The sequence below is a fragment of the Leucoraja erinacea genome, chromosome 13, assembly GCF_028641065.1.
Source record: "Leucoraja erinacea ecotype New England chromosome 13, Leri_hhj_1, whole genome shotgun sequence".
Lineage (NCBI taxonomy): Eukaryota > Metazoa > Chordata > Chondrichthyes > Rajiformes > Rajidae > Leucoraja > Leucoraja erinaceus.
This window is the reverse complement of record NC_073389.1, coordinates 45,167,392-45,194,712: the sequence shown is the minus strand read 5'-3', so window position 1 is coordinate 45,194,712 and position 27,321 is coordinate 45,167,392. Positions and strand designations below refer to the sequence as shown.

Below are 27,321 nucleotides of genomic sequence, written 5' to 3'. Positions count from 1 at the left end.
AAGCAAAAAAAAAGTAATGATTCTCAATATTTATTGCATTAGTTATAAGAATTAAGACACTGTAGTTTTAGAAGGCAACTGGGTAACTTCAGTGTTTCTCCTTTTAAGCGAGACCAATAACATGCAGCATTTCCTTTAATCATCAATAACTTAGTGTGCAATCCATTTTCACTTCTGATCCCTTGCTCAGTTCAATAAACATCACACTTATCTTTGTTCTTCCTTTACTAGTTCTTGGTACTGAGGGAGCACCAGAGGAAGATTCCAGTTACGATTCACAATAATAAAAGCTTACGCTGAATCAGTGCAATTATGAATGGCGATACTGATTCTCAGTAGGTATGACCTGTGTCGTAACAGGGCTACACAGTCCTTACCCCCCCACTCTTTGGTCATCATTTTAACACACTGGTAAACACTGGGCTTGACATGCACAGAGATAGTAAGACCATGTACTGAATAGCCTCTTCCCGCCTTCATCAACACAAGGTGGGAAATCTGTACTGGACAAGAGTATGGTCTGAAAGATTAACAATGGGTAGTGTACACAGTACTTTGATACCATGTCCCTAAACTTAAAGATATCAGCACTGAAGACTAAAATCCTGAATTGTCAAACCTCACACATAACAGCAGGTCACACACAAATATCAGGTTTAGATCCCACGCTAATTACATTATAACATTGACATTTCACAATTAAAAAATAAGTTCACTGAGTAGGGAGAATATCTGAAGACTAATGGAAGAACAGCAAATATTTTCCCTAAAACACCTGGATAATGCACATAGTAAGGATAGGGGATATTTTGGGTGAGAGGGGGAAATAATATTGATGGACAGTTATAAAAGACCTGCCAAAAACCTCTTGGCTGCAGTGGAAGTGCATGCAATAGAAGAAAAGGCTATTTAACAGTCATTTTTGCTTATTTGTTTCATTGAATGGGCAGTGTAGTAAGTGGAGCATACTGGGGAGATCAGCCCCAGAAAATTGCACACAGTCTCAAAGCTAAAAAGTGAAATTCTGGCAGAGTACAAGCATTTTGTTTTCAACAACACAGCCTGCTATTGATTACATAAGTACATTTGGATTTGTGAGCAAGAACAAAGTTTGCCAGCAGTGGTGAGATAACCAAAGGGAAAAATCAATGGATGAACGATGTGGCAGGTCTATTAATACAGCTATAAAGCTAGGCAGCATGCAATTCCTACACCCTTCTGAAACTGAGAATGGGCCAAACACCAACCTCTTTTCAAAAACCTGATGGGGAACCAAAAAACCCAAAACGAACGGCAGTAGAAAAGTTGAAACAAGTGCATAAAAAGCCAGTTGTCAACTGGTCACCATCATTACAAAACAAATAATGGAGGATCACCAATGTTGGGACGTTCACATTATGAACAGGCGGCACACTCATACATCCTGTGTAGGAAGGAACTGCAGATGCTGGTTTAAACCAAAGATAGATACAAAAAGCTGGAGTAACTCCGCAGGACAGGCAGCATCTCTGGAGAGAAGGAATGGGTGACGTTTTAGGTCGAGATCCTTCTTCAGACTGAAGAAGGGTCTTGACCTAAAACGTCACCCATTCCTTCTCTTCAGAGATGCTGCCTGTCCTGCCGAGTTACTCCAGCTTTTTGTATCTATCTCTGGGACGTCCTGGAATAATGACCCAGCAAACAAAATCAATGGTCATAGACAGCCCTCCGAGGCAATTGATCACCTTTATGGAAATAGCACCTGCACAACCGGGGGTCCAGAGTGTCTTTTCTTGTTGCTCACTTAACAATACTGAACGGAAGAACACACCAGTGCATCAAATACAGCCACGGCAGCAGTCTTGCAGAACGGGAACACCATGTTAAAACGTTGGATTGATGGGATTTATTAATTATCCTAACGCAGTTTCAGAAGATTCCCCAAAGAAGCGGCACTTAAAAATGACCCAATGCAGCAACAGCATGCTCAGCTGGGAAATAGGAAGCTCCTTTTTGTATATCATTCCCTACAATAATAATAATAATGAGTGGGTGCTGAGTCACGTATATTCAGACCTCTGATCTGTCCTATTTCAGGGCAGGGAATAATTTACATAATTCGGTGTCATCGTAAATCTACTTATGCAGTTGGTGTTTTGTTTCAAATTTGCATCCCTTGGATTTGTCTTCCCAAATTGAAAACTTAGGAAAAGCCACGAGCAGATTTGTAGTTAGAAATTTCACCAGTTCAGAGGCTGACAGGATTGAATTCAATCCTCCAGCTTTGTAGTGTAATGCATTAGGTTCTGAGCACGACATCATTTCTGCAAATGCAATTGTTTGAATAATATGGCTCAAATATATACAAATCAGATACTTCCCCATTTCCAGCTTGATATCTACGTGCTCAGAAATTCGACTAGTTCTTTTTCCGTCCAATTTCCATTTGCTTGTGTTTGAGAAGGGACAATTTTCTCCCTTTACTCATTTGATTATCTCTTCTCAGATCAATCTTGTCAGCCTTTCTGGAAAGCTTTTAACAAGAAGTTTGCATGTTTTGTCTTAACAAAGGACTGAACCTGCCTCAAACATGGCTATTGTGAGGCTGTAAGGAATCTAAACTCATTCAACCCATGAACGTCACGGTAAAATGGGGTTGGCATCATACAGATAATATTAAATAAATCTTAGTGTTCTAATCATGAATCTTGGCAGGGATAACTTCTCAAGAAGTAAAAAAAAAAAAAAAAAGTGAAGATGCTGCAAAGAGTTATATTACTTGTTCTCTTTATAATCAGCTCAGTGAGAGCTGACCATTAGACTTAGGAACTGCTGAGGCCTGGGGGAATTGGCAGCAGACCTGTCCCATCTGTTAATGGCCAGAGAATCTGCAGAGGTCTGGAGAGCAAGCTACCTTCTGGTCAGTTTTGAAGCATCCTTGTAAAATGGGGAGGAGCAATTGGCAGGGGGAACAGGGTGACAGAAGAGCTAAAAGAGAAACAGATGGAACAATCTAATTGAGGTTCTTTGGCTTTCAGCTCCATTGCAAATGTTTTAAACTCAAAGTGGCAATAATCAATAGAATGGACACTGAACACGGTGGAAAATCTTCTCAAACTGGACACGGAACCATGCTGTAAAACTCTTCTAACCTGGCATCAATCAGGTCAGACAGGCACAAATAATTTATACGAATAGAAAAGTTGCATCCAAAGCAATTGTTAGGGACTGGGTACTTGATAAAACAAGGAAGGTGCCCTGTTTTTTCCCCCGAAATACTTCAACATTACTCAGTTCCCATAACTGAGAAAATCCAGAATACTATGGAGGCCTAAATACCTCCTGAAAGAAAAAGTGTCGCAATGTTTCCCTCGATGAGAGTGATGTAAAATTCTAAAAAATATATTTCCTTCCAGACTGGAATAATCCGGATGGGGGAAAAAAACGCCTCTGCAATTACAAGTCAAATAAAACCTTGAGGCTTTTGGAATCTGGACATTCTTTCGTCACAGTGCACTGCTGTGGGACGGAGAAAGAGAAATGGGAGAGACAGCAACCTCAGTTTGCGGCAGAGCCATTCACTTTCGCTTTACTTTTAGATTTTGGGAAAAGTCTTTTAAATTGCTTCTTGGCCGACTTCCTCTCCTTCTCCAGAGGCGTCGGATGCTCCAGATAAACCAGGTCGTTGTGCGACTGGCTCATCCCGGGTTCCTTCTGATGATGTCTGCGTCGGAAAAAGAATTTTGCACCGCTCCGCATAAATCCGCCTAAACGAAAAAAAATAAATGCACATTTATCAGTTGAGATTTGCACAGGCAGACTATGGCAAGTAAAAACGCTTATGTGGACTCCCTTACCCCCCCCCCCCCCCCCAAAAAAAGTATTATGCATATATTGAATCACAGTTCCGCAAGTAATTCACTATGGAAATATTTTGTACCAGATGGCAGTAGACTAGAGGAGAATTGGTGTAGGGAGGAACTCACAGATGCTGGTTTAAACCGAAGACAGACAAAAAGCTGGAGTATCTCAGCGGGACAGGCAACATCTCCAGAGAGAAGGAATGGGTGACGTACTTTGGGTCGAGGCCCTTCTTCAGACTGAAGAGCAGAATTGGTGCGTTTCAACCAGAATAGCACTGGAGCAGTGTCCAGTATTCGATACACGAAAAGGACCAAGGACTCACATAATGCCAACTCAATGCCGGTGGGAAGTGGATGTGATGCAGCAAGGTAATTTTTCGGCAGCGTCTCTGGAGAACATGGATAGGTTACGTTTCGGGTCATGACCCTACTTCAGTCTATCTATCCATGTTCTCCAGAGATGCTGCTGGACCCGCTGATTTATCCCAGCACTTTATGTAGTTGTCTTAATCTCCTTCAACAAGAATAAAACACCCAAATGTTTTTTTTTAAGCTTTAAAAGCATTCACCTCTGGATTTTTTCATCGTTCCCGCTTCTGAGCCGCCAAAGGAACTATTCGATTTCCGTTCAAAATCCAGGTCTTCCTGGAAACCAGTGTTCCATTGGTTGAATGGTCCATCAGCTCGGATTGCTGATGACGAGGATGAAGTTTCTTCATCGGGACAAACCTCTGCCTCAGGTGGGCTCGGAGTTAGTGTCTTTTCAGAAGAGAGCTCAGGGTTGCCGTTGGAGGAAGGGTGGAGCTGAGGTTCCTGCCCTAAAGACGCGTCCATTGCAGCTGCATAGTTGGCCGATAGTGTCATCTCATCATCCGCAGCCAAGGGAGTCTGGAAGTTAATATTGGAAATGAGCACTTTAGACTATGAGATGCTTCCAAACTGATCACTTCATAGTTAAAAACACAAAGCAAATACAGTAAATCCTTATTATGACGGACTGGACATGGGGGGGGGGGGGGGGGGGGGGGGGGAAAATGGTGTCCTTTATTGCTGATTTGTTTAGTTTAGAGATACAGCGCGGAAACAGGCCCTTCGGCCCACCGAGTCCGCGTCGACCAGCGATCCCCATACACCAACATTGTCCTACACACACCCGGGACAATTTACAATTCCTATCAAAGCCAATTCACCTACAAACCTGTATGTCTTTGGAGCATGAGAGGAAATCGTAATCCCAGACAAATCCTACGCTGTCATGGGAAGAACGTACAAACTACGCACAGACCCGTAGTCAGGATCGAACCCGGGACTCCGGCACTGAAATAGACAATAGGTGCAGGAGTAGGCGATTTGGGCCTTCGAGCCAGCACCGCCATTCAATATGATCATGGCTGATCATCCACAATCAGTACCCCGTTCCTGCCTTCTCTCCATATCCCTGAACTCCACTATCCCTAAGAGCTCTCTCCAACTCATAGGGAGCAACTATAGCGCTGCGCCACCCTTGTCTGCTATAACACAGTAGGGGTTTTCTCCCCATTGACACCACTGCCACACCACCCACCACACAGAGGGCAGCGGCCCAATTATGCCAACAGGCACCACCTTGTCCAGCGTAGATGGAGAGCAGCAAAAACCGTTGCCCTAACTGCTGATTCCCACATTCAGACATCGAGAGCAGAATGGGAGGTCTGTGGCATTGGGGTGGAGGTGTAGAGATCCTGTCTCACTCTAAGTGAGTTTCCCCACAATCAACTGCCCAGGGTGAAATGACATTGATCTTAGGGCGGCACGGTGGTACAATTGCTGCCTTACTGCACCAGGGACCCAGGTTCGATCCTGACTGCGGCTGCTGCCCGTACGAGGTTTGTACGTTCTCCCTGTGACCACAGGAGTTTTCTCCAGTTTCTTCCCACACTCCAAAAACATACCGGTTTGTAGGTTAATTGGCTTTGGTAAAATTGTAAATTGCCCCCAGTATGTAGGACAACATTGGTGTACAGGGTGATCGCTAGTCGACGCAGACTAGGTGGGCCAAAGGGCCCGTTTCTACCCTTTAGAGGGCTGTAGAGTGTAGAGTTTGCGCTGTAGAGTCTGCGCTGTAGAGTGTAGAGTTTAAATGTTAATTCCGTTTCTTCTTCCAAAGACACCAAGCTGCCTAACCTGCTGAGTGTATGGTTCTTTTTAACAGCTAAAATTGGATTTCTGTTACCGCAAGCTAAAAATATTAAAGACTGTTTGTTACACTGTTGAATAGAGTTAAGTGCCGATCGAAGCAATGGCTTGTCAATTTCAATGGCTTGTCAAATTCAAAGATCTCCACAGTGTAACTAGCAACCTGTGTTCTTAAAGAGACCGTCCGCTATAACCAAAATCAGTTATACTGAGGTCCGTAATAACGAGGGTTTACTGTACATGGTCAAAACTGATCAACGCATAAATTCCAATCTATTAGAAAGGTCCCTAAACCCATAAATTTAATTCTGCCCCTCTCCAGATACCACTGAACCTGTTATGATATCTCAGCACTGAATTTTCTTTCTCTCTGATAGCTTTTGTACAAAATGGGCATTTTCCAAAGAAAATAATATCAAATGATCATACTTGTCCAGAACTCCTCTCCCACCCAAAGAGGGCAGGAGAAGCCAAGCTACTGAACTTCACAATTTATGGATATGCCAGATCTTTATTGCTACTGACTTAATTTCCAGGAAATACCAATTACCAGGAGGACTGCTACCATTTTCGTAGGGTAAAGAGAATGGAGAGGAACATTTAGCCTTTCCAACAGCTTGAAAACATAAATCAGGCCTGTGATCCATCACTTTGATTTGATTTTTTTTTCTTTCCTCTAAACTATTCTTCAGTATGTGCTGTGATGAAAATAAGATGAAAGCAGGTCTCCATATTTTATACTTTGCAAATGATAAAAAGATAGACATAAAACGGCAGAGTAACTCAGCGGGACAGGCAGCATCTGGGGAGAGAAGGAATGGGTGACTTTTCGGGTCGAGACCCTTCTTCAGACAGAAAAGGATCATTGGATTTACGGATGATCTGTCAAAAATCCAGTTAATTCCTCACCAAGAGACGAAAAAGCTAGAAATGAATGGAAAAACGGTCCCACCAAGTTACAAAAGACAAGCTTTTAACTGAACAGGATCTCTTCTTACACAACATATTCGACAAACAGCTTGTACCTCAATAACACAATATACTAAATAAACCCCAGGTTTTGGAAATAAAATGGAAAGCATAGTACTCCAGAGGAAGCTGCCGGACATAGTCCTGTTGGCATAGCAACAAAACAAGATAATCCATCGTTAAGGTACAGAACCCACCTTCGTTACACCTGAAATGACGATGGTACTTTTCTTGATGGGAGACTTCAATTTGTGCTTTGCAGACTCAGTAAGTTGCCGAATCGCTGCTTCAGCCACTGGGTCTGTGCCACTCAAGTGCAGGAGCTCTGGAACAATTTAAGACTGAAATCAGTGCACACATCACTTCTGAACGGGCTGTGTCATTATTGTAACAAGACCAAGTTCTAGCTCAGGGGTTCCCAACCGTTATCGTCCCATTTACCCCTGGCAACTTTAATAGCACATGACAATGTTATTTCACTTATTTATGAACAACTAATGATACCAAAACCAAACACAGACAATCAATGAGGAAAAAAATGTACAAATCCAGAATCAACAATTTTACCCTCCGAGTAGGCGATATTTACCCCAGGTTCTAGCTGGTCCTAATTAGAACAATAGAACAAGAAGGTGTGTGCCTTCTTCCCACACTCCAAAGACATACCAGGTTAATTGTAGGTTAATTGGCTTTGGTAAAATTGTAAATCGTCCCTAGAGTGCAGGATAGTCTTGGTGTACAGGGTGATCTCTGGTTGGCGCGGACTCGGTGGGCCGAAGGACCCGTTTCCGTTCTGTATCTGTAAAGCCTAAAGCATTGCCTATCCAGTAGCGTGGATTTCAGCCAACACAGGGATAGGAGACTAGGTTATGATAAAGGCCACAGTATTTTGGATGGCCTTAGGTTTGAATATGGAAGATGAGAGACAAGCCATCTGTGTGCATTGAAAAAGTCTAAAATTAAGTATGAAGACAATAGCTCTAGAACAGAAATCTGGACCAGCCAATTAGACTGGATTTGGATCTAGGCAAGTCAAGAATTAAGAATGAGGACAATTTGAGATTTGGCAGAACAACAGAGGCAGGGAATCAAACAGAGGCCGGCTTGTGAAGAGTGCAGGAATCTGGTCGTAAATTTTTCAAGTCCTGGATACCAGTCATCTTAGTTTATTTACAAGAGCTTCATTAAATTATAGAAGCTTTGAAATACTGCCTGGTCTTAAGCAATGTTTACGTACACCAAACATGAAAAATAAAGAAAGAGGTTGACTAAATTTGCTCGGTATTTTCCCACCTGGATAATCCAGAGCTTTTTCTTTCAAATCCAATTCAACTTATGCCCTGGGCATAACCAAGATGAAAACTGGTCAGAAATTTAATCTAACTCAACCCAAAACGTCTTCCTTTCCTTTTCTTCAGAGATGCTGCCTGTCCCTCTGAGTTACTCCAGCATTTTGTGTCCATCTTCGGTCTAAACAAGCATCTGCAGTTCCTTCCGACACAGATCATTAATACAATTCCCCTCTTTAACAAAGGCAGGAAGAAATTTATTTACTCAGTGTTTTCCACAAGCTCAGCATGTCACAAAGTGCTTTGCTGCTCATTAAGTGCATTTGAAATGTTGCCAAGATGAGAAAGCTGTGGGTAGTTTACATTCAATGACAGTATGGAATAATAGTGCTCAGTAAGAGGAGTAAACTTTGCACAGACACTGGGGTGACCTCCCGTTCTTCAAAGTGTTGCCGAGTGGCCCATTTTAGACTGCAGGAGAATGTGCTGAGGGACTCGCTGAGGTTAGGTACAGCCATCGCCATGGCTCAGTTGGGGGAGGACCACAGTCTAGGGTCCTCCCACTGTGGGACATTGAGTCCTGTGGGGACACCCCTGACACAAGGGAAGGGATATCACCCCAGGAGGCCACATGGGTGACAAGGGGACTTGGTTTAAGGATGGATGTAAAAAAGCTGGAGTAGCTCAACGGGGTCAGACAGCACTCTGGAGAAAATGGGTGACATTTTGGTTCGAGACCCTTCTTTAGACTGAAGGATAAGAAGTCCTTCAGACTTTAAGGATAGTTGCAAACACAAGCAAACATAACAACAATGAATGTATAGACGCTGAGAATGTTGGAAGTGTTTATCACTGTTCTTGTTTTGTATATATTTTTTAATCCAAATAGTTTATTCTTGGAAATGGGGAAAAAAAAAAAACATGCCGTTGTGTGTCATGAAGCAGTTCTCCGGATTGGGGTTCCAGTAGATAAACAGTAGACAGGCAATCCCATACCCAAACTTTGCTCCCAACATGATGAAACAGACTCCAAACTCAAGACATCCAGTGAATCAGTCCAGGATCAGAGGGCACAGCCTCAAAATAAGAGAACGCATCTTTAGGATGGAGATGAGGAGCAATTTCTTTAGCTAGAGGGTGGTGAATCTGTGGAATTAATTACCACAGATGGCTGCGGAGACCAAGTCAATGGGTAGTTTTAAAGCGAAGAGAGATTCTTGATTAGTAAGGGCATTAAAGATTAGGGGAAGAAGGCAGGTGAGTGGAGTTGAGAGGGAAAAATAGATCTGCCATGACCGAACAGCAGATCAGATTAGATGAGTCAAATAGACTAATTCTGCTCCCATCTCTTCTGAACTTATCGTAGAACAGAAGGCAGGCAGTTCTGGGAAGAACCGGTCCAGTATTTCTAACAGTACAGTATCCCCAGTTCTGCAGTTGAGTCTTAACCTACAGATTTGGTAAAGATAGACTGGTAAAGTAACACAGCAGAACAGGCAGCATCACTGGAAAGAAGGAATGGGTGAAGTTTCAGACTGACTTCATACTACAAATTTGGTGCTCAGTTCTCATGGCCCCTGTACCCACAGCACTGTCCTCGATGCAGAATGTACTGCAATCCTTCAACAGTGGAGATTATAATTCGTGCTGAAGCAATGTGTGGAAGCTTCAGCTTTTTCCACACCAACCTACATGAGAGGTAACTGAACTGAACAAGAGAAGAAAAAAAAATAACGGTTGCTCCCAGTGAGATCTCCATGGTTACTGTAACACATTGGAAGCTACAGGACAGTCATGTGACAAGAATAGCAAGCTTTATAGTTCCTGCCAGAATAGAAGTACAGTCACAAGCATTACAAGAGGTAAATGAGAGAGCAGATATAATGAAAACACCAGCAAATGAAACAAAGACAAAATGTCTTTCACTACAGGGTGCTGAAGCCAATTACAATCAAATTATTTTCCCCTCAGAAAACAGTGAACATTTGAATGTTCATCGCTTGAAGGATCGTACGTAGGTACACATTTCCCCATAACTATGGTTTTAATTTAATCCCCATATTTCCACCTCTGCTGTTCTAGACTTCACACAAGAAATGCAGAACGAATTTAGAAGTTCTCTTATCGATATTCTATCACCAGACATGCTGTTGACATGCCCTGCCCACCTAATACGCAATTCTTTCAACAATGGGCGGAAATATGGAGGAGGTTTGTTTGGGGCAGAATCTGAAACACTGAAGCTACATCATGTTGACACCCTTGCCACCTGCACGATAGGAGCTTTTGATCCCAGATTGGTCCAATCTGCCAACTTCATGCACATTGCAACACTATAAACCAAATGCCATGGTTTTAATCGAAAACAAGCAACCAACAACTCTGCTTAAACACCTATTTTCTGAGGAAATAAGCAGTCACTTTTTCTAAGATGCATTATGCCCATTTAATATTTGAGTTCATTTGCTAATACCAATTCTATTCTGCAAGTTATCAATGCTTTTAAATAGTGTCACGATCACCCTTTGGTATTAACTACAAACCTCAATTTTGTACCATCTGTAAATTCTGATAAAAAAATTATGTCGACTGGTAACACTATTCACCATTTAGAAGATGCATCGAATGTTTCATATTCATTCATATCAACTTCATGGTTTAATAAGTTGCGTTGAGTTTATTGTCTTGTGTACAGGGGTACCGTGAAGAGCTTTTGTTGCCTGCTAACCAGTCGGCAGAAAGGCATGATTACAATAGAGCAATCCACAGTGTACAGATACATGTTAAAGGGAATAACGTGAATAATGTTTAGTGCAAGAAAAAGCCAGTAAAGACAGATCAAAGATAGTCCGAGGGTCCCCAATGAGGTAGATAGTAATTCAGGACTGCTCTCTAGTTGTTGCTAGGATGATTCAGTGGCAAAATAAAATTCCTATCCACGTACCTGTCTTAGGAGGGAATAGGGGGTGAGAGGGGAGGGTGGGGGGGGGGGGGGGGGGTAATATCGAGAAATATAGCTCTTAGGGCTAATGGAATAAGGGGTATGGGGAGAAAGCAGGAACGGGGTACTGATTTGGGATAATTAGCCATGATCATATTGAATGGCAGTGTTAGCTAAAAGGGCCGAATGGCCTCCTCCTGCAACTATTTTCTATGTTTTATGTATTGTCAAAGTGAAAAATGAATAAACATTTGAAGTGTTGAAATTACAAAAAAGGGATGTAGATTTGTTTTTGTTTTGCTCCAGTAAAGCATCAAAGACTCATCAAGCTGAATTACTTACTTCACGTATATGTATGAGATTATCTCATTAACCTTCTTTACAGCTCAGGGCATAAGCCTCACTGGCCTTTTGTCTGTAACCATATCCTTTAGACCAGGCCATTCTCATTGCCTTTCTCTGCACTTTTTTGAAGCCTGATCTTCCAAAAGACAAAGTATAATATCGACAGGATTATACTCCTCGATTCCTTCCACAAAGCTCCAGGTTGCAGGCTTTTTGAAACTTCACAAAGGCAACGCTTGCGATTATTTATAGCAGTCGTACACATCACATTATCAGGCATTACAATAGCGGCTAACTCACACAATGAAAGCAATTGAAGAGAACAAGCTTGCATTTTTGTTTCGTTAAAATTTGGCGACCACATTTGGCAGATCCTCTCTGTACCAGCCATGTTTTGTACAGGATGAAGCACAATGGTAATGAAAAAAAGATAGAGGCAGACTTTCTAATTCTACTGCACCTCATAGTAGTCCTTGGCACTGACACCATTCTTAACACACTGTCCATGCCCTCAGAAATAACGCCAGCTTCTCTGAATGTTAAAATATTCAAGCTATTGTAAACATAGATATTAGGTGCAGGAGTGAGCCAATCAGCCCTTCGAGCCAGCACCGCCATTCAATATGATCATGGCTGATCATCCAAAATCAGTACCCCGTTCCTGCGTTCACCTCATATCCCTTGATTCTGTTGTAAAACTGGAGCTTCAGTGTGAACACCAGTTGACGGCTTGTACCTGTATCAGACGATGACAAGAGTTTACTAACACGAGCTCCCTGCTCAGTGTTGCCCAGTGCCAAGGATTCCTCATCCGCATCTTTCACATCTGTGGAGGACTTCATGGGGGCGTCTGTTACCAAAGGGGAAAGTACAAAGACAATTGTTATTTGGAAGCTGGCCCTGACACAGCAGAGTAGAGAGAGTAGAGTGCGGATTGACCAAAACTGCACACAGTACTCCAGATGTGGTCTCACCAGGGCCCTGTACAACTGCAGTAGGACCTCCTTGTTCCTATACTCAAAACTTGATTGTAGAGATGTATAATCTTTTCAGATAGAACAAAACAAAAAAGCTTTTCATTGTACCTCGGTACACATGAGAATAAGAAGCCAAACAACACTAAAGAAACTAAACTAATGGGATATGGAGGAGAAAGTGTCCAGAGACTGGGTAAACGTTTCCGATCAAAGAAATGGGGATAGAGATTAAGGCAGCAGCAGAGGAACTCAATACCCTGCTTAGAATTTAGTTTCCTTTTTTCGTTAACGGTAGCTTCCTCTGTAGCTTGCAGAGCTATCTGCTTCCACTTTATACAATTCTACACTCACTCTCCTATCACAACCTTTACAAGGATACTACCCCCCCCATGCCCTCTCCTGCCATGTGAAATGGATCATCATCTGTTCCTGAACTACTATCTACCTCATTGATGACCCTCAGACTATCTTTGCTCAGACTTTACCTTGCACTAAACGTATTACCCTAATCATGTATCTATACACAGTAAACAGCTCGATTGTAGTCATGTATTGTCTTTCTGCTGACTGGTTAGCAAGCAACAAAAGCTTTTCACTGTACCTTGGTGCATGTGACAATAAACTGAACTGAAACTGAATAAGAGCTGCCCCGTTTGATTTGATGCCGACACACCATCTCCTTACAGTATTCTAAGGGCGTGTTCTTTCTATGACCCTTAGTTCGTTCTTCCATCTCCAGACCTAATGTTTGTTTTTAGATTAGCTGACTGTGCAGAGTTTGCACGTTTTCCCGATGATCGCGTGGGTTTCCGCCAGGTGCTCCAGAAACCTCCCACATCCCAAGCATGGATTCAGCATGGATACGGGCCCTTTGGCCCACTGATTCCATGCTGACCACATTATCACCTATTCCCTACAGGCCAGGGGCAATTTACAGAGGTCAATTAACCAACAAACCTGCAGGTCTTTGGTATGTGGGAGGAAACCGGAGCACCCGGAGGAAACCCACGCGGTTACAGGGAGAACGTACAAACTCCACACAGACAGCGTCCGCAGTCAGGGTTGGACCAGGGTGACTGGCGCCGCTGGGTCACTTCCACTGCAAGGAAGTTGCTCTACTCTAACAAAGAACCATTGAACCCGGAGCAATGAGATAAAACCCACGCGGTCACAGAGAGAATGTGCAAACTGCACACAGATTGCACCCAAGGTCAGGATCGAACCAGAGACTCTAGCACTGCGAGGCAGCAGCTCCACCTGCTGCGCCACTGTGCTCCCTTATGTCTTTAACAATTGGGAGCTGGTCAAGCTGTATGTATTTTTAGACACAAGGACAATATAGAGAGTAATTTTAAATACTGTCAACACTTCCATTACCTGCAATCAATCCACAAGGCTTCCCATCTGTTCGAGGCTTGGACTTAACAGCAGTTACCGTGGTAACAACCGTGCCACAAGGCATGACTGTCCGATCCTTGTCGACTTTCTTTGCTGGAAGCAGCTTGGGCGACTGCCGAGATTTAATTTCGTTGGGTTCCATATAACAGAACTGAAATGAGACCAGGATCATGGTTCAGATTCTAGGACTTTTCATTATCAACCTCCACCCATCATACATTCCCTAAAGGAAGTCTGAAGTACAGAGATTCATCATTGGGTATAGAATAGCCCTGTAAGCCTTTGCTCTATCTAAAACCCCATTTCGAATAGTTGCCAAATACACTCACAGAGAACAAGTCCCATCTGCTCAATTCCCTGTAAAGAGTCAAAGTTGAACTGGGCTTTCTCTTTAGATCAAAAATTTTAATCTGTGCGTCTGTCCCAAACCCGTCTCAACCAGGAGTGCAAATGGACACAAACAAACTGACTCGATGTTGAAGCAGAGGGGAAACAAGGAAAATCCACCAATGAAAATTGTAGTGGGCAGATAGAACTTTGCAGCTGTAAAACGTCCTCCTAGTGTCTCACCCCATCCTCCCATTATGTCAAATGCATAGGATAGTTACGAAATGCTGGTGTAACTCAGCAGGTCAGGCAGCATCTCTGGAGATAAAGGATGGGTGACGTTTCAGGTCGGGACCCTCCTTCAGAGTATTTTCTGAATTCAGAGTCTGAAGAAGGGTCCCAACTCGAAACGTCACTCCAGAGATGCTGCCTAATCCGCTGAGTCACTCCAGTATTTTGTGCCTATCTTCAGTTTAAACCAGCAGTTCCTGTAGAGCTGATGTGCTTCATGACAGACAGAGAAACTGGCAATAATGAGAGTGTCTCCCTCTCTCATTGATCCACTGGAAAATATTACACTAGGACCCTAGGGAGTAAACTATAAACTAAATTGCTTCAGCCACAATCCAAGACAAGGACTCTGCAGAAATTTGGCAAGGCCACAAAGTCCCACTCTTGAAATTAACCACTAACCCCAAGAGAGGCAGAGCTAGGAACTGGACAAAAAAAAAGCTTGTGTTGGTCATTACCTCAGCCGTGATGAATCCCAAACTATTCCCATTCTGTTTGTTGACCAGGCGAAAGCTTTGTACCCCACTTGGCTGTTTCTTGAATAGATCTATTGGCACAGTCACCTCACCAAGTACTGCAACAAGGATGGGAAGAAAAAAAAAATGGTAGAATCAAATTAAATTCCTTCAAAATACAATGAAAATCCACAGTGAGAGAAAGTAAGCCAAACTTTCAGGGGCTACGGTTCATTAAGCAACAAAGAACACCTCCGCTCCTGATACTTTGTTTATTGATCTTCTGTAAACTTCCAATTTCACCTTTTATTTTACAAAAAAAAAAAAAGATACTGTTTCACCCGAATCCAGGTTGGGAGATATGGCATGCTGTGGACATGGGATAGTGAAGTTAGAAACAGCACACAGTGGTCACCACCATAGGACCTCAAGCTTAGGCTCGGGAACACTATTGTCAGCTAGTTTGAATGGGAGTGAGATAAGAGTGGAGGCAACTCACGTTTTACATGTTTTGAGAATGCGCTTGTTTTTAATTACGACCAAAGTTTAATTTACATGCTCGCATTTTCAGAATAACACGCTCAAATTTATGCCTGGTGCCGTTACTTGTAGTGCCTGGTATATGTTTGATTTACGCCTTTTTCGAGTTACGCTCTGCTTTTCAAACATGTTATACCCACGTACAACTCGAGGTGCCTGCACTTAGTCTCTCACCATTACATATCGTGGAGGAGCAAAAGGACTTGTATCCAGGAACATAAATTATTATAAGCTGCAGGGAAGATTGGTGGAAGGATGGTCTATACCTCAATAGTGCTTCAATATAGCCTGGATAGAGTGGACTTGGAGAGGCTGTTTCCACTAGTGGGAGAGTCTGGACCAGAGGGCACAGCCTCAGAATAAGAGGACGTACCTTCAGAAAGGATATGGGGGTCTTTCTTTAGTCAGAGTGTGGTGAATCTGTGGAATACATTGCCACAGACGGCTATGGAGGCCAAGACATTGAGCAATTTTAAGGTTCTTGATTAGTACAGGTGGCAAGGATTATGGCGAGAAGGCAGGAGAATGGGGATGAGAAAGAGAGAACAGCTAATGATTTGAATAGCAGAATACTCAATGGGCCAAATGGCCTACTTATGCACCATACAAAATACCCAATGACTTATAATAATGACTAATCTCAGATAAATAGAAATTACAACAGATCAGCCAGTATGCGCTCGATGGGCTGAATGGCCCGCTTTAGCTCCTTACAAATGAACTACACTTTTTCTCCAAAGGTTGAGATTGCACTGTGGACAGGCAACACATTTCAAACTGTAGAACTGAGAAAGAGTACAGTAACACTGGTTTCATATACGAGAACACTTCATTGCACGTAATGACGACGACTGTTCAATTACAGAGCGAGCTAGCACCAGCCTAATTATATATCGATTACGCACTCTCCGAGGGTCTTCCATCCTCCAAAATCTGCATGTGAAGTTTCTTTGACTTGGCACTCAGCTCACTGTTGGGGAGAAAGAAAAATAAATGTTTTTTTTTTTTTTAAAAAAGAGAGTTTAGTTAAGTGTTTAGAGATACAGCATGGAAGCAGGCCCTTCAGCCCACACCAACCAGCGATCATTCATACACTTGTTCTCTCCTTAGCATTAGGGGCAATTTACAGAAGCCAATTATCCTCCAAACCTGCACTTCCCTGGAATGTGGGAGAAAACCAGGGCACCCAGAAAAAACGCATGTGGTCACAGGGAGAGCGTGCAAAACTCCACACAGACAGCACCTGTGGTCAGGATCGAACCTGGGTCTCTGGCACTATAAGGCAGCAACTACCTTTGTGCCACTGTGCAGTCCTCGGAGAGAGAATAGGGCAGATGGGATTGTTTTGCTGTGCTGCTGGGAGATTGCTTAAACCCAATGCAAAATTATCTTATTTTATGTTGAACTAAGTGTGCTATCTGCAGCAATCTGGGTACTGGAATAGGTACTTCTGATTATGTTATTACACCATGCCCTCATTGGTCTAAAAATTCCTATTTTTCTCACTAATGTCACCTCCACTTGCCAAAAACCAGTGTTTTCTATCATAGAATTCTTTGTCCCAACTCCTGCCTTCTTTCAAAATTAGGTCACCTTTGACTACTTTTTAAAAATGTGCGGCACGGTGGCGGTAGTGTTGCTGCCTTGCAGTGCCGGAGACCCAGGTTCGATCCTGACTACGGGCGCTATCGATACAGAGTTTGGATGTTATCCCCGTGACCTGCGTGGGTTTTCCCCAATTGTAAATGGTCCCCAGTGTGGGTAGGATAGTGTCAGTGTGCGGGGATCGCTGGTCGGCACAGACTCAGTGGGCCGAAAGGCCTGTTGCCGCGCTGTATCTCTAAACTATAAGCTTTTATCATTAAACTTTGGGATGGAACAGAGTGGCATTAAAGCCTCAAAAAGCTGAACGTCCCGACTTTATCTATTCGAGGATCATTGCTGGAATTACATTGCCCATGACTGCTTCCTCGGAGTAACACGGGTTTGAGCCGAACACTTCAATGCTGAAATTCATCTTCCTGCTATTAAACTACACACAGACAAAAGGGAAATCAAAAAAAATCTTTCTAAAACAGGTCTGCTCTTGCAAGATAAAAGATCAGAAAGACTCCCCAGGGGCAAAGTCAGGAGGAAAGCAGTAAAAAACACAACAAAAAAAAACACATTTGAAATTGGAGTAGAATCACTTTAGTGACTCTGGACCCCTTTCCATCATGCCATATGATCACGGCTGACCCTTTATCTCATCCAGTTTTCCAACCAGTCACCAAATCACAATTGTGTAGGAAGGAACTGCAGATGTTGGTTTATGCCGAAGATAGACACAGAGTGCTGGAGTGTGACACAGAGAGCGATGATTTTGCACATCCCAAAATCCTGGGGCGCCGCACGCGACCACGTGTCATTGCCTATGTCACCACGCACCATGCGCTGCACGACACGCGCTTCATGCGTCGTGACACGTAAATGATGTTGCGTAAATTACGCGCAAATGACGCCCAGGTGGGACAGGCCCTTTACAGCGTCAGAGACCCAGGTTTGATCCTGACATAGGGTGTTGTCTGAACAGAATTTGTACGTTCTCCCCCGTGACCACGCGAGTTTCCTCCGGGTGCCCCGGTTTCCTCCTACATATAACCATATAACAATTACAGCACGGAAACAGGCCATCTCGGCCCTACAAGTCCGTGCCGAACAACTTTTTTTCCCCTTAGTCCCACCTGCCTGCACTCATACCATAACCCTCCATTCCCTTCTCATCCATATGCCTATCCAATTTATTTTTAAATGATACCAATGAACCTGCCTCCACCACTTCCACTGGAAGCTCATTCCACACCGCTACCACTCTCTGAGTAAAGAAGTTCCCCCTCATGTTACCCCTAAATTTCTGTCCCTTAATTCTGAAGTCATGTCCTCTTGTTTGAATCTTCCCTATTCTCAAAGGGAAAAGCTTGTCCGTCCACACTCCAAAGGCCGCGCAGGTTTGTAGGTTAATTGGCTTCGGTAAAAAGTGAAAATTGGCTCTAGTGTGTAGGATAGCGCTAGTGTACGGAGATTGCTGATCGGTGCGCACTCAGTGGGCCAAAGAGTTTGTTTCCACGCTGTATCTCCAAATTAAACTAAAGGTCAAATATCCTGAGAAACACAAAGATCAGAGAAAATGTGAGAGAAACATCAAGCTTTACGTAGTATTTTTCTTCGCAAAGAGCTATCAGGAATTTAGAAGTGCTCATAAAAGTCCACTTTTGATCAATGACATCTCAGAAGCACCATAGAAATTAAAAAAACATGATAGCGGCCAATAAGTGCCAGCTTAAAAGAAAATCAATACTCACAATACAAACTGCTGGTCCCACTGGGGAATGGAGATGCTGCTCATCACTGAGCCAGAGAACTTCTGCACTGGGTTGTCCAACTGCACAACGCAATATGGGTGGATACTTTCTGACAAGCCAAACACATACAGAACATTACATTCAGAACATGAAATCTAACTTCGACCAAAACTGAAACAATTTAAACATTAGTGCCCAAAGTAAAAATTACTCAAGAGAACAGAATTTTCTTTGTTATTAATAACTATTTAAGTTATTATTGTCATGTGTAGTGAGGTGCAGCAAAAATATCTTCATTGGGTGCAATTTAGTCAGCAAAAAGACTTTACACGATTACAATCAAGCCGTCCACAGTGTACAGATACAGGATAAAGGGTATAATATTTGCTGCATTATTATTCCCAAGTGCATAGATTCTAGGAGCAGAATAGGCCAATACGCCCAACGTCAACTACATTAAATCATGGCTGATCTATCTTTTCCACTCAACCCCATTCTTCCGCATTCTCCCCATAACGCCTGGCACCCGTACTAATCAAGATTCTGTAATTTCTCAGCATTAAATATACCCTTTGAGACGACCTTCACAACAGTCTGTGGAATTCATTGCCTCGCTCTGACTGACGAAATTCCTCCACCACCTCTTTTCTAAAAGTACCTCCTTTTATTCTGAGGCTACCACCTCCAGACCTAGACTCTCCCACTATTGGAAACATCCTCTACACCTTCACTCCATCCACTCTAGTTGAGCAAGGCAGAGCACAACTCCACTCAGCCAGAGTTTTAGATGACCCCCTTCATGTTTCCAAACTTCACAAGTACAGGCCGAGTGCCGTCAAACGCTCATCATCTGTCAACCTAATCATTCCTGGGATCATTCTCGTCAACCTCCTCGAGACCCTCTCCAGTGCCAGCACATCCTTCCTCAGATACGGGGCCTATAACTGCTCACAATACTCCAAGTGCAGTCTGACCAGTGCCTTATAAAGCCTCAGCATTAAATTCCCTGTTTTTATTTTCCAGTGCTCGCGAAATAAACGCTAGCAATGCAAATGCATTAAAAAAAAAAAAAAATCCTAACAGTTTAATTTTATATTTCAATTTAAGTAAATATGCTACAACAGTTCAACAGCTAATTTACATGACAATAGGGCCAATGTAAAGCATGATGCAGTTTTCTTTCCACCCTCCACACATCATCCTCTCAGGTCAGCTGCAGCAACAAGTGTGCGCTCTAATGGGTGGAACCGTAACGAGACATGGCGGATTTGGTTACCGGCAATATTGGGAGCTGCCAGTTCTTCCACTTTGATGATCTTCACCTGAAGCTTCCGTTCATGAGCTCGCGGTGGTTTTGGAGGCGAGAAGATCTGCGACGATAACTCTGCATTGGGAAAATTCTGGGAGACTGGAAAATTCTGGAGGGAGAGGGAAGAGAATTGCACAAGGTCAGGATGAATCAGCTTCTTGCTCAGGTCTATTGCAACAGCTATATCTATATCCAACCCTCTCTGGAATGCATCCAGTGAATTGGCCACTACAGCCGTCTGAGGCAGAGAATTCCAGATTCACAACTCTCTGGGCGAAGAAGGTTTTCCCCATCTCAGTCATAAATGGCTCATCCCTTATTGTTAAACTGTGACCCCTGGTTCTGGTGCACCCCCCCCCCCCCCCCCCCCAACATAAGGAACATTTTTCCTGCAATGGCTTTTGACCCGAAACATCACCCATTCCTTCGATCCAGAGATGCTGCTTGACCCGCTGAGTTACTCCAGCATTTTGTGTCTATCTTCAATGTAAACCAGCATCTGTTGTTCATTCCTACATATTTTGTCGTGTTGATCATATAGTTAAAGGAATATCCATCTACTTAGATGTTTGCCCACGATTTATGTCCAGTGGTGCTTGTGCAAAATTTGCAAAAACGTATCGATGATCAAGAACGTTTTACATATATCTTCCATTCATTTGTTCTATAAATTCTCTGTATCGCCATCTATATCTCTTTTCCCCCCCCCCCCCCCCCAAAACTCTCAGTCCGAAGAAGAGTCTCGACCCGAAACATCACCCATTCCTTTTCTCCAGTGTTGCTGCCTGCCCCCCCGAGTTACTCCAGCTGTTTGTGTCTATCTTCAGTTTAAACCAGCATCTGCTGCTCTTTCCTGCACACATTTATACTCGTCAAATATCATCTGACACAGTGTTAACATGACACTTTCACACACAATTAATATCAACAAGCCTAGTCCTACGCATCATGTACCCTGGCAATTTGCAATTCCAAACCAAACTGTGAAAACTTATTTTTAGAACTTAGACATTGCAAGTTTAGAAATCTCACACTCACATTACAATTCATTAAAGGTGCGGCCTTCATAGTCAGTAAGACCATTGGACGGGCAGAGGTGAACATATCTTGTAACAGTCTGTGAATAGTCTCCGGGTCAGCATCTCCCTCTGCTACCTAATATAAACAAAGAGAGACAGTGAAAAAACAGGTTTGGGAGCACATTAAAAACAATCAACTCTTTGGGAAGAAAGGTGGCGCAGCGGTAGATTTGCTGCCTCAAACAGTACCAGAGACCCGGGTTCGATACAGACTGCAACTGCATGTCTGTGCGGAGTTTGTACGTTCTCTCCGTGACCTATTTAGGTTTTATAAGGTTATAAGTGATAGGGGCAGAATTAGGCCATTCGGCCCATCAAGTCCACTTCACCATTCAATCATGGCTGATCTATCTCTCCTAACCCCATTCTCCTGCCTTCTCCCCGTAGACAATGCAATTTTCTTCCCCATGCTGAATTTATACCTTGCTCTCCTCTTCTAACCCTAATGGGCGACGTTTCAGGTCCAGTCTGAAGAAGGGTCTCGACCTGAAACGTCACCCATTCCTTCTCTGCAGAGTTGCTGCCTGTCCGCTGAGTTACACCAGCATTTTGTGTCTATCTTTGATTTAAGCCAGCATCTGCAGCTCTTTCCTACACAACATCAAGAAAACAAAATGACAGAACCTGCCAGGAACTAACGACGTGTATAAGACAGGAAATCTAGCACGACACTGCAGAATTGTAAATGTTATCCAGCTGCCTCCCATAAATCACTTGCAGTAACCGACACGCTAGACATTTGTTCCTGGATATTGTTCCTCATAAGCAAACTTATGATTTTGTAATGCAACTATTACATAAGGATTAGAGAAAGTAGGTCAACTTATTATCTGATTGCTGGTTTCAAAGTTTGGAAACAAACTTTTCTGTTCCTATAGTTCAAAAATCTATCTCCCTCTTGAACATACAAAAACTCTGCTTCTTCAACTCCGTGGAGTCCAGAAGTTCAAAGGTCCACAATCCTCAGAGTGAATGTCTAACTTCTAAAATTCACTGTCTATGACATCTGACAGGAAGTTCTAATTCTTTGAGTCTATGGATGCGACTTCCTACACAGTTGGATGCTTTCCAACAGCACCTACTTCACACGTTAAGATACAGATGACAACAGGCTTACAAGGCAATGGCAAAAGGCAAGAGCAATGGTTGTGCATTTTTTAAAAAGCAGATAAAGTGTTGGAATAACCCAACGCATCCAGGTTATTGGAATAATCCAGTTGCTTCTCTGGAGAACATGGATAGGTGATCATGGACCAGGACCCTTCTTCAGACACAAAACCTTCTTCAGTCCTAAACTGAAGGGTTACCTTTTCATTTTCACCAGAGATGCTGCCTGACCCACTGAGTTAGTCAAAATGTGGAAACAGGCCCTTCAGCTCAACCTGCCCACGCCTACCAACATGCCCATCTACACTAGTCCCACCTGCCTGCTTATCCTTCTAAACTTATCCTATCCATGTACCTCTGCTAATGTTTTAATAGGCCATGCCTCAACTACCTCCTCTGGCAGCTCGTTCCATATACCCTCCATCCTTTGTGTATCAAAGTACAAACTCTGTACAGTTTGTACGTTCTCCCTATAACCGAGTGGGTTTTCTCCAGGTGCTCCGGTTTCCTCCCACACTCCAAAGACATCCAGGTTTGTAGGACGATTGGCTTCTGCAAATTGTCCTTAGTGTAGGATACTGTTGGTATATGGGGGGGGGGGGGGGGGCAACTACAACTATCTGCTTTAATCCGTGTGACACCAAATCAATGCTCAGGTTTATTTCTAGGCGGCTTGGGCCTAGTTGACATCAGCAGACACAAACACCACGATGGCTTCACTGCCCGTGCTCATGATGATCTCCGAAATATTAAGCAAAATTTCATTTGTGCAGGTGGCCCTGCTGGTATAACATTGAATCGGGTCGCCTTTATAGTGCCTTTTTTGGGGCAGTACATGCAGTAGATATAGATATAGATATGCCATTTATTGTCACTATACATGTACAGTGAAACTGAAAGCTGCTCGTACTCAGTGCATACATACAATTTAGCACAAAAAAAACAAGAAACAGAAAAAAAAAACAAAAAAAACAGAAGGGAGATGGGGGGGGGGGGGGGGGGGAAATAGGTGCACAAATTCTGCGGCGCTACATTCATATATACATATATACAGATGGAAGTCCGTGTTGGGCGGTGTAGTCAGTGCATGTGTGAATTTGAATTTATAGTAGATATAATTCTCGGAAAGCAACTATTCCTGAGTCTGTTTGTCCTGGATTTGATGCACCTATAGCGCCTTCCAGAGGGCAGCAGGTCGGACAGTCCAAACGCAGGATGGGAGCTGTCTTTGATGATCTTCTTTGCCCTGCTAAGGCAACGGGAGGTGTAGATGTCCATCAGGGAGGGGAGAGGGCAGCCAATGATCCTCTGCGCTGTCCTGGTTACCCTCTGAAGCCTCTCCCTGTCTGCCATGGTGCAGCTGCCATACCATGCTGTAATGCAGTATGTCAGCAGGCTCTCGATGGACGAGCGGTAGAAGGTCAGCAGCAGGTTAGAGTCCAGGTTGTGCTTCCTGAGGACCCTCAGGAAGTGCAGCCGCTGCTGAGCCTTCTTGATGACTGCTGTCGTGTTGTCCGTCCAGGAGATGTCAGCAGCGATATGGACACCGAGAAACCGGAAGGTGTTGACCCTCTCTACACACTCGCCGTTGATGTGTAGGGGGGCTAAGTCGGTGCTGTGCCTCCTGAAGTCGACAATGAGCTCTTTTGTTTTCCTGGTGTTCAGAGCCAGATTGTTTTCTGAGCACCAGGTTGTCAACTTCAGGACTTCCTCTCTGTAGGCTGCCTCGTCTCCCTTCGAAATAAGTCCGACCACAGTAGTGTCGTCAGCAAATTTGACGATGCGGTTGTTGTTGTGGGCCGGACTACAGTCGTAGGTGTAGAGACAGTATAAGAGGGGGCTTAGCACACAGCCCTGTGGGGAACCGGTACTCAACCTGCGAGTGGAGGAGAGGTGGGGGCCGAGTCTCACAGTCTGGGGCCGGTTGGTGAGGAAATCCTTTATCCAGGCACATGTGACAGTGGGGAGGCCGAGAGTGACCAGTTTACCTATGAGAATGTCCAGAATGATTGTATTAAAGGCTGAACTAAAATCCACAAAGAGCATCCGGACGTAGCTCTGCCCCTGCTCCAGATGGCTCAGCACAGAGTGGAGAGCTACAGTGATGGCGTCTTCTGTGGATCTGTTTTGGCGATAGGCGAATTGGTGGGGGTCGAGGTCTGGTGGTAGATAGTCCTTGATGTGCTGGAGGACCAACCTCTCGAAGCACTTCGTGATTACCGGAGTGAGGGCCACAGGACGGTAGTCATTAAGGCTGGTGATGGTAGACTTCTTCGGCACAGGGACGATTGTGGCTGATTTTAGGCAGGACGGAATAACTGCCTGGGCCAGGGAGAGGTTGAAAATTCTGGTGAAGATGGCAGTGAGCTGGTGGGCGCACGCTTTGAGCACCTTACCAGGTACTCCATCTGGGCCGGTAGCCTTCTTGGGGTTCACTGCCAGGAGCACCCGTCTGACATCGTGCTCCGTTACAGTGAGTGGAGTAGTACAGGAGCTAGGTGAGGGTGGAAACAGGGCTGTAGCAGGTGAGTGCTGCTGTTGTGATGTTTCAAAGCGGGAGAAGAAGCAATTTAGCTTTTCTGCCAGCGGCGCACTCAGGTCTTCTGACGCATCAGTACCTCAAAAGTTAAAAACTAGATTGATGTACAGCAGCAAATAACCTTGGCACCTTCCCTTGTCCACAATCACTGCTCCATAACCAAACCATCATTCTTGCTATTGAGGGAGTGCAGCATAGGTTCCCGAGGTTAATTTCCAGGATGGCGGGACTGTCATATGATGATAGAATGGAGCAGCTGGGATTGTATACTCTGGAATTTAGAAGGATGAGAGGGCATCTGATTGAAACATATAAGATTATTAAGGGTTTGGACACGCTAGAGGCAGGAAACATGTTCCTGATGTTGGGGGAGTCCAGAACCAGGGGCCACAGTTTAAGAATAAAGGGTAAAGCCATTTAAAACAGAAATGAGGAAAACATTTTTCACACAGAGGGTTGTGAATCTGTGGAATTCTCTGCCTCTGAAGGCAGTGAAGGCCAATTCTCTGGATGCTTTCAAGAGAGAGTTAGATAGAGCTCTTAAACATAGCGGAGTCAGGGGATGTTCCCGATGTTGGGGAAGTCCAGGACAAGGGGTCACAGTTTGGGGATGGAGGGGAAATCCTTTAGGACCGAGATGAGAAAAGCATTTTTCACACAGAGAGTGGTGAATCTCTGGAACTCTCTGCCACAGAAGGTTGTTAAGGCCAGTTCATTGGCTATATTTAAGAGGGAGTTAGATGTGGCCCTTGTGGCTAAAGGGATCAGTGGGTATGGAGTGAAGGCAGGTACAGGATACCGAGTTGGATGATCAGCCATGGTCATATTGAATGCAGGCTCGAAGGGCCGAATGACCTACTCCTGCACCCATTGTCTATTGCCTCTATCATCATAGCTCAGAAAATCTAGAGCTGCTGTGTCACAGCTCCCGAGACCATGGTTCGATCCTGACCTTGGGTGCTGTCTGTGACGTTTGCCCGTTCTACCTACGGGTGCTTCAGTTTTGGGTGCTTCGGTTTTGATGGTTCTTTGTTATTGTGTGTGCCCAGGTACAGTGAAATAAGGAAAAGTAAGATTATCGCCATTCATAAGTTCAGAATGCATAGAAACAGCCCAATGAGACCTTATGCAAGAGTCGGCAGGTTTTGGGGCCAAAGGCGTGAGATTTGTTGATTAATTGGCTTCTGTAAACTGCCTCTAATGTAAAGGAGCGGATAGAAAAGAGGGATAACAGAACTATTGTGAATGGATGATTGATGGCCAGCATGGACTCAGTGGGCCGAAGGGCCAGTTTCCATGCTGTATCTCTAAACTAAATAAAAAGCACTGCTCCTTTACCAAAACGTCATTTATCCGCCTACTGCCATCTTAATTCGGTAAACCAAAGCTGTAAAATAACAAGACAAATAAATCCTCAGAAAAATCAAAACAATTCAGGCACTCACCTCCTTTTTAACTTTTGGTGTCACCTTCAAATTTAAGCTTCGACAATTCTGAAGATTCCATGTGACTTTTACATCATCAGAGTCTTCAATGTCAATCATCAGCTGTGGAAACAGGAGTACACTTACCAAAGGTAGGCTTCCCCCATCCTATTGCAAATTGGGATTCAGTTGTACCACAGACAGTGGTTTGGCACATTTAGAGTTACGTGGGACTGTATTAGATACCTAACATGGCATTCCTAAAATGTGTGGTTGTGCCTCCCTGCCTCTGCTCATCTTCTGCACACCTACTGAAGTGAACAAACCATAACTTCCTCTAAGTACCTTTCCTAGATTAGTAAGGGTGTCAGGGGTTATGGGGAGAAGGCTGGAGAATGGCGTTGAGAGGGATAGATTGAGCGGCGTGTTGGAGCAGACTTGAGGGGCCGAATGGCCTAATTCTGCTCCTATAGCTTCTGGACTTATGTTGCGATTTAGAACGGAGCCCTCTCGAGGCCCACTTTGTGTGTCTAATTACAACACAGGCATCTACATCAATGGCTTCTTTTTTCATGATCGCCATAGATCTCCCAGAGTTTGCTGTTATGGATCCCTCCAACATACAGCACTGACTGACATCCTCTTACTGGACAGGTAGCTGTCAACTCAGATTAAAACACTAAGATGACGAATCTGTCAATTTTTATACAAACCTCAAAAAAGGCCTTTAATTGATGAAAATTCCAATTTCCTCATCAAAAGATTACACTGTGTTATGAGAAAGCTTTCCTTGTGAATGACAAGAGAAGGAATGGGTGACGTTTCGGGGTTGAGACCCTTCTTCAGAATCTCAAATTAATATTTTCATGCGAGTGAAAAGCTCAGCCCACAATTTCCATCAGCGAGCATAATTATTTGAAAGTCACCACACAGGCGTTCCTTTCTTCAATGAATTAATGGCTTTACAGTCCAC

General features: G+C 43.8%; 1 protein-coding gene across 1 annotated transcript in view; it reads right to left on the bottom strand.

The window, feature by feature from the left end:
• Window positions 1-14: 14 nt before the first annotated feature.
• LOC129702981 (C2 domain-containing protein 2) overlaps window positions 15-27,321 on the bottom strand; it is a 52,970-nt gene continuing 25,663 nt past the window's right edge. The window contains exons 4-14 of the mRNA XM_055645110.1: window positions 26,370-26,471; window positions 21,238-21,354; window positions 20,167-20,308; window positions 18,891-18,999; window positions 16,455-16,519; window positions 15,013-15,128; window positions 13,916-14,087; window positions 12,298-12,411; window positions 7,184-7,311; window positions 4,412-4,730; window positions 15-3,746 (exon numbers count right to left, since the gene is read on the bottom strand). Coding sequence (XP_055501085.1) covers window positions 3,538-3,746; window positions 4,412-4,730; window positions 7,184-7,311; window positions 12,298-12,411; window positions 13,916-14,087; window positions 15,013-15,128; window positions 16,455-16,519; window positions 18,891-18,999; window positions 20,167-20,308; window positions 21,238-21,354; window positions 26,370-26,471 — 1,593 coding nt within the window. The 3' untranslated portion in view covers window positions 15-3,537. The remainder of the gene's footprint in view (window positions 3,747-4,411; window positions 4,731-7,183; window positions 7,312-12,297; window positions 12,412-13,915; window positions 14,088-15,012; window positions 15,129-16,454; window positions 16,520-18,890; window positions 19,000-20,166; window positions 20,309-21,237; window positions 21,355-26,369; window positions 26,472-27,321) is intronic.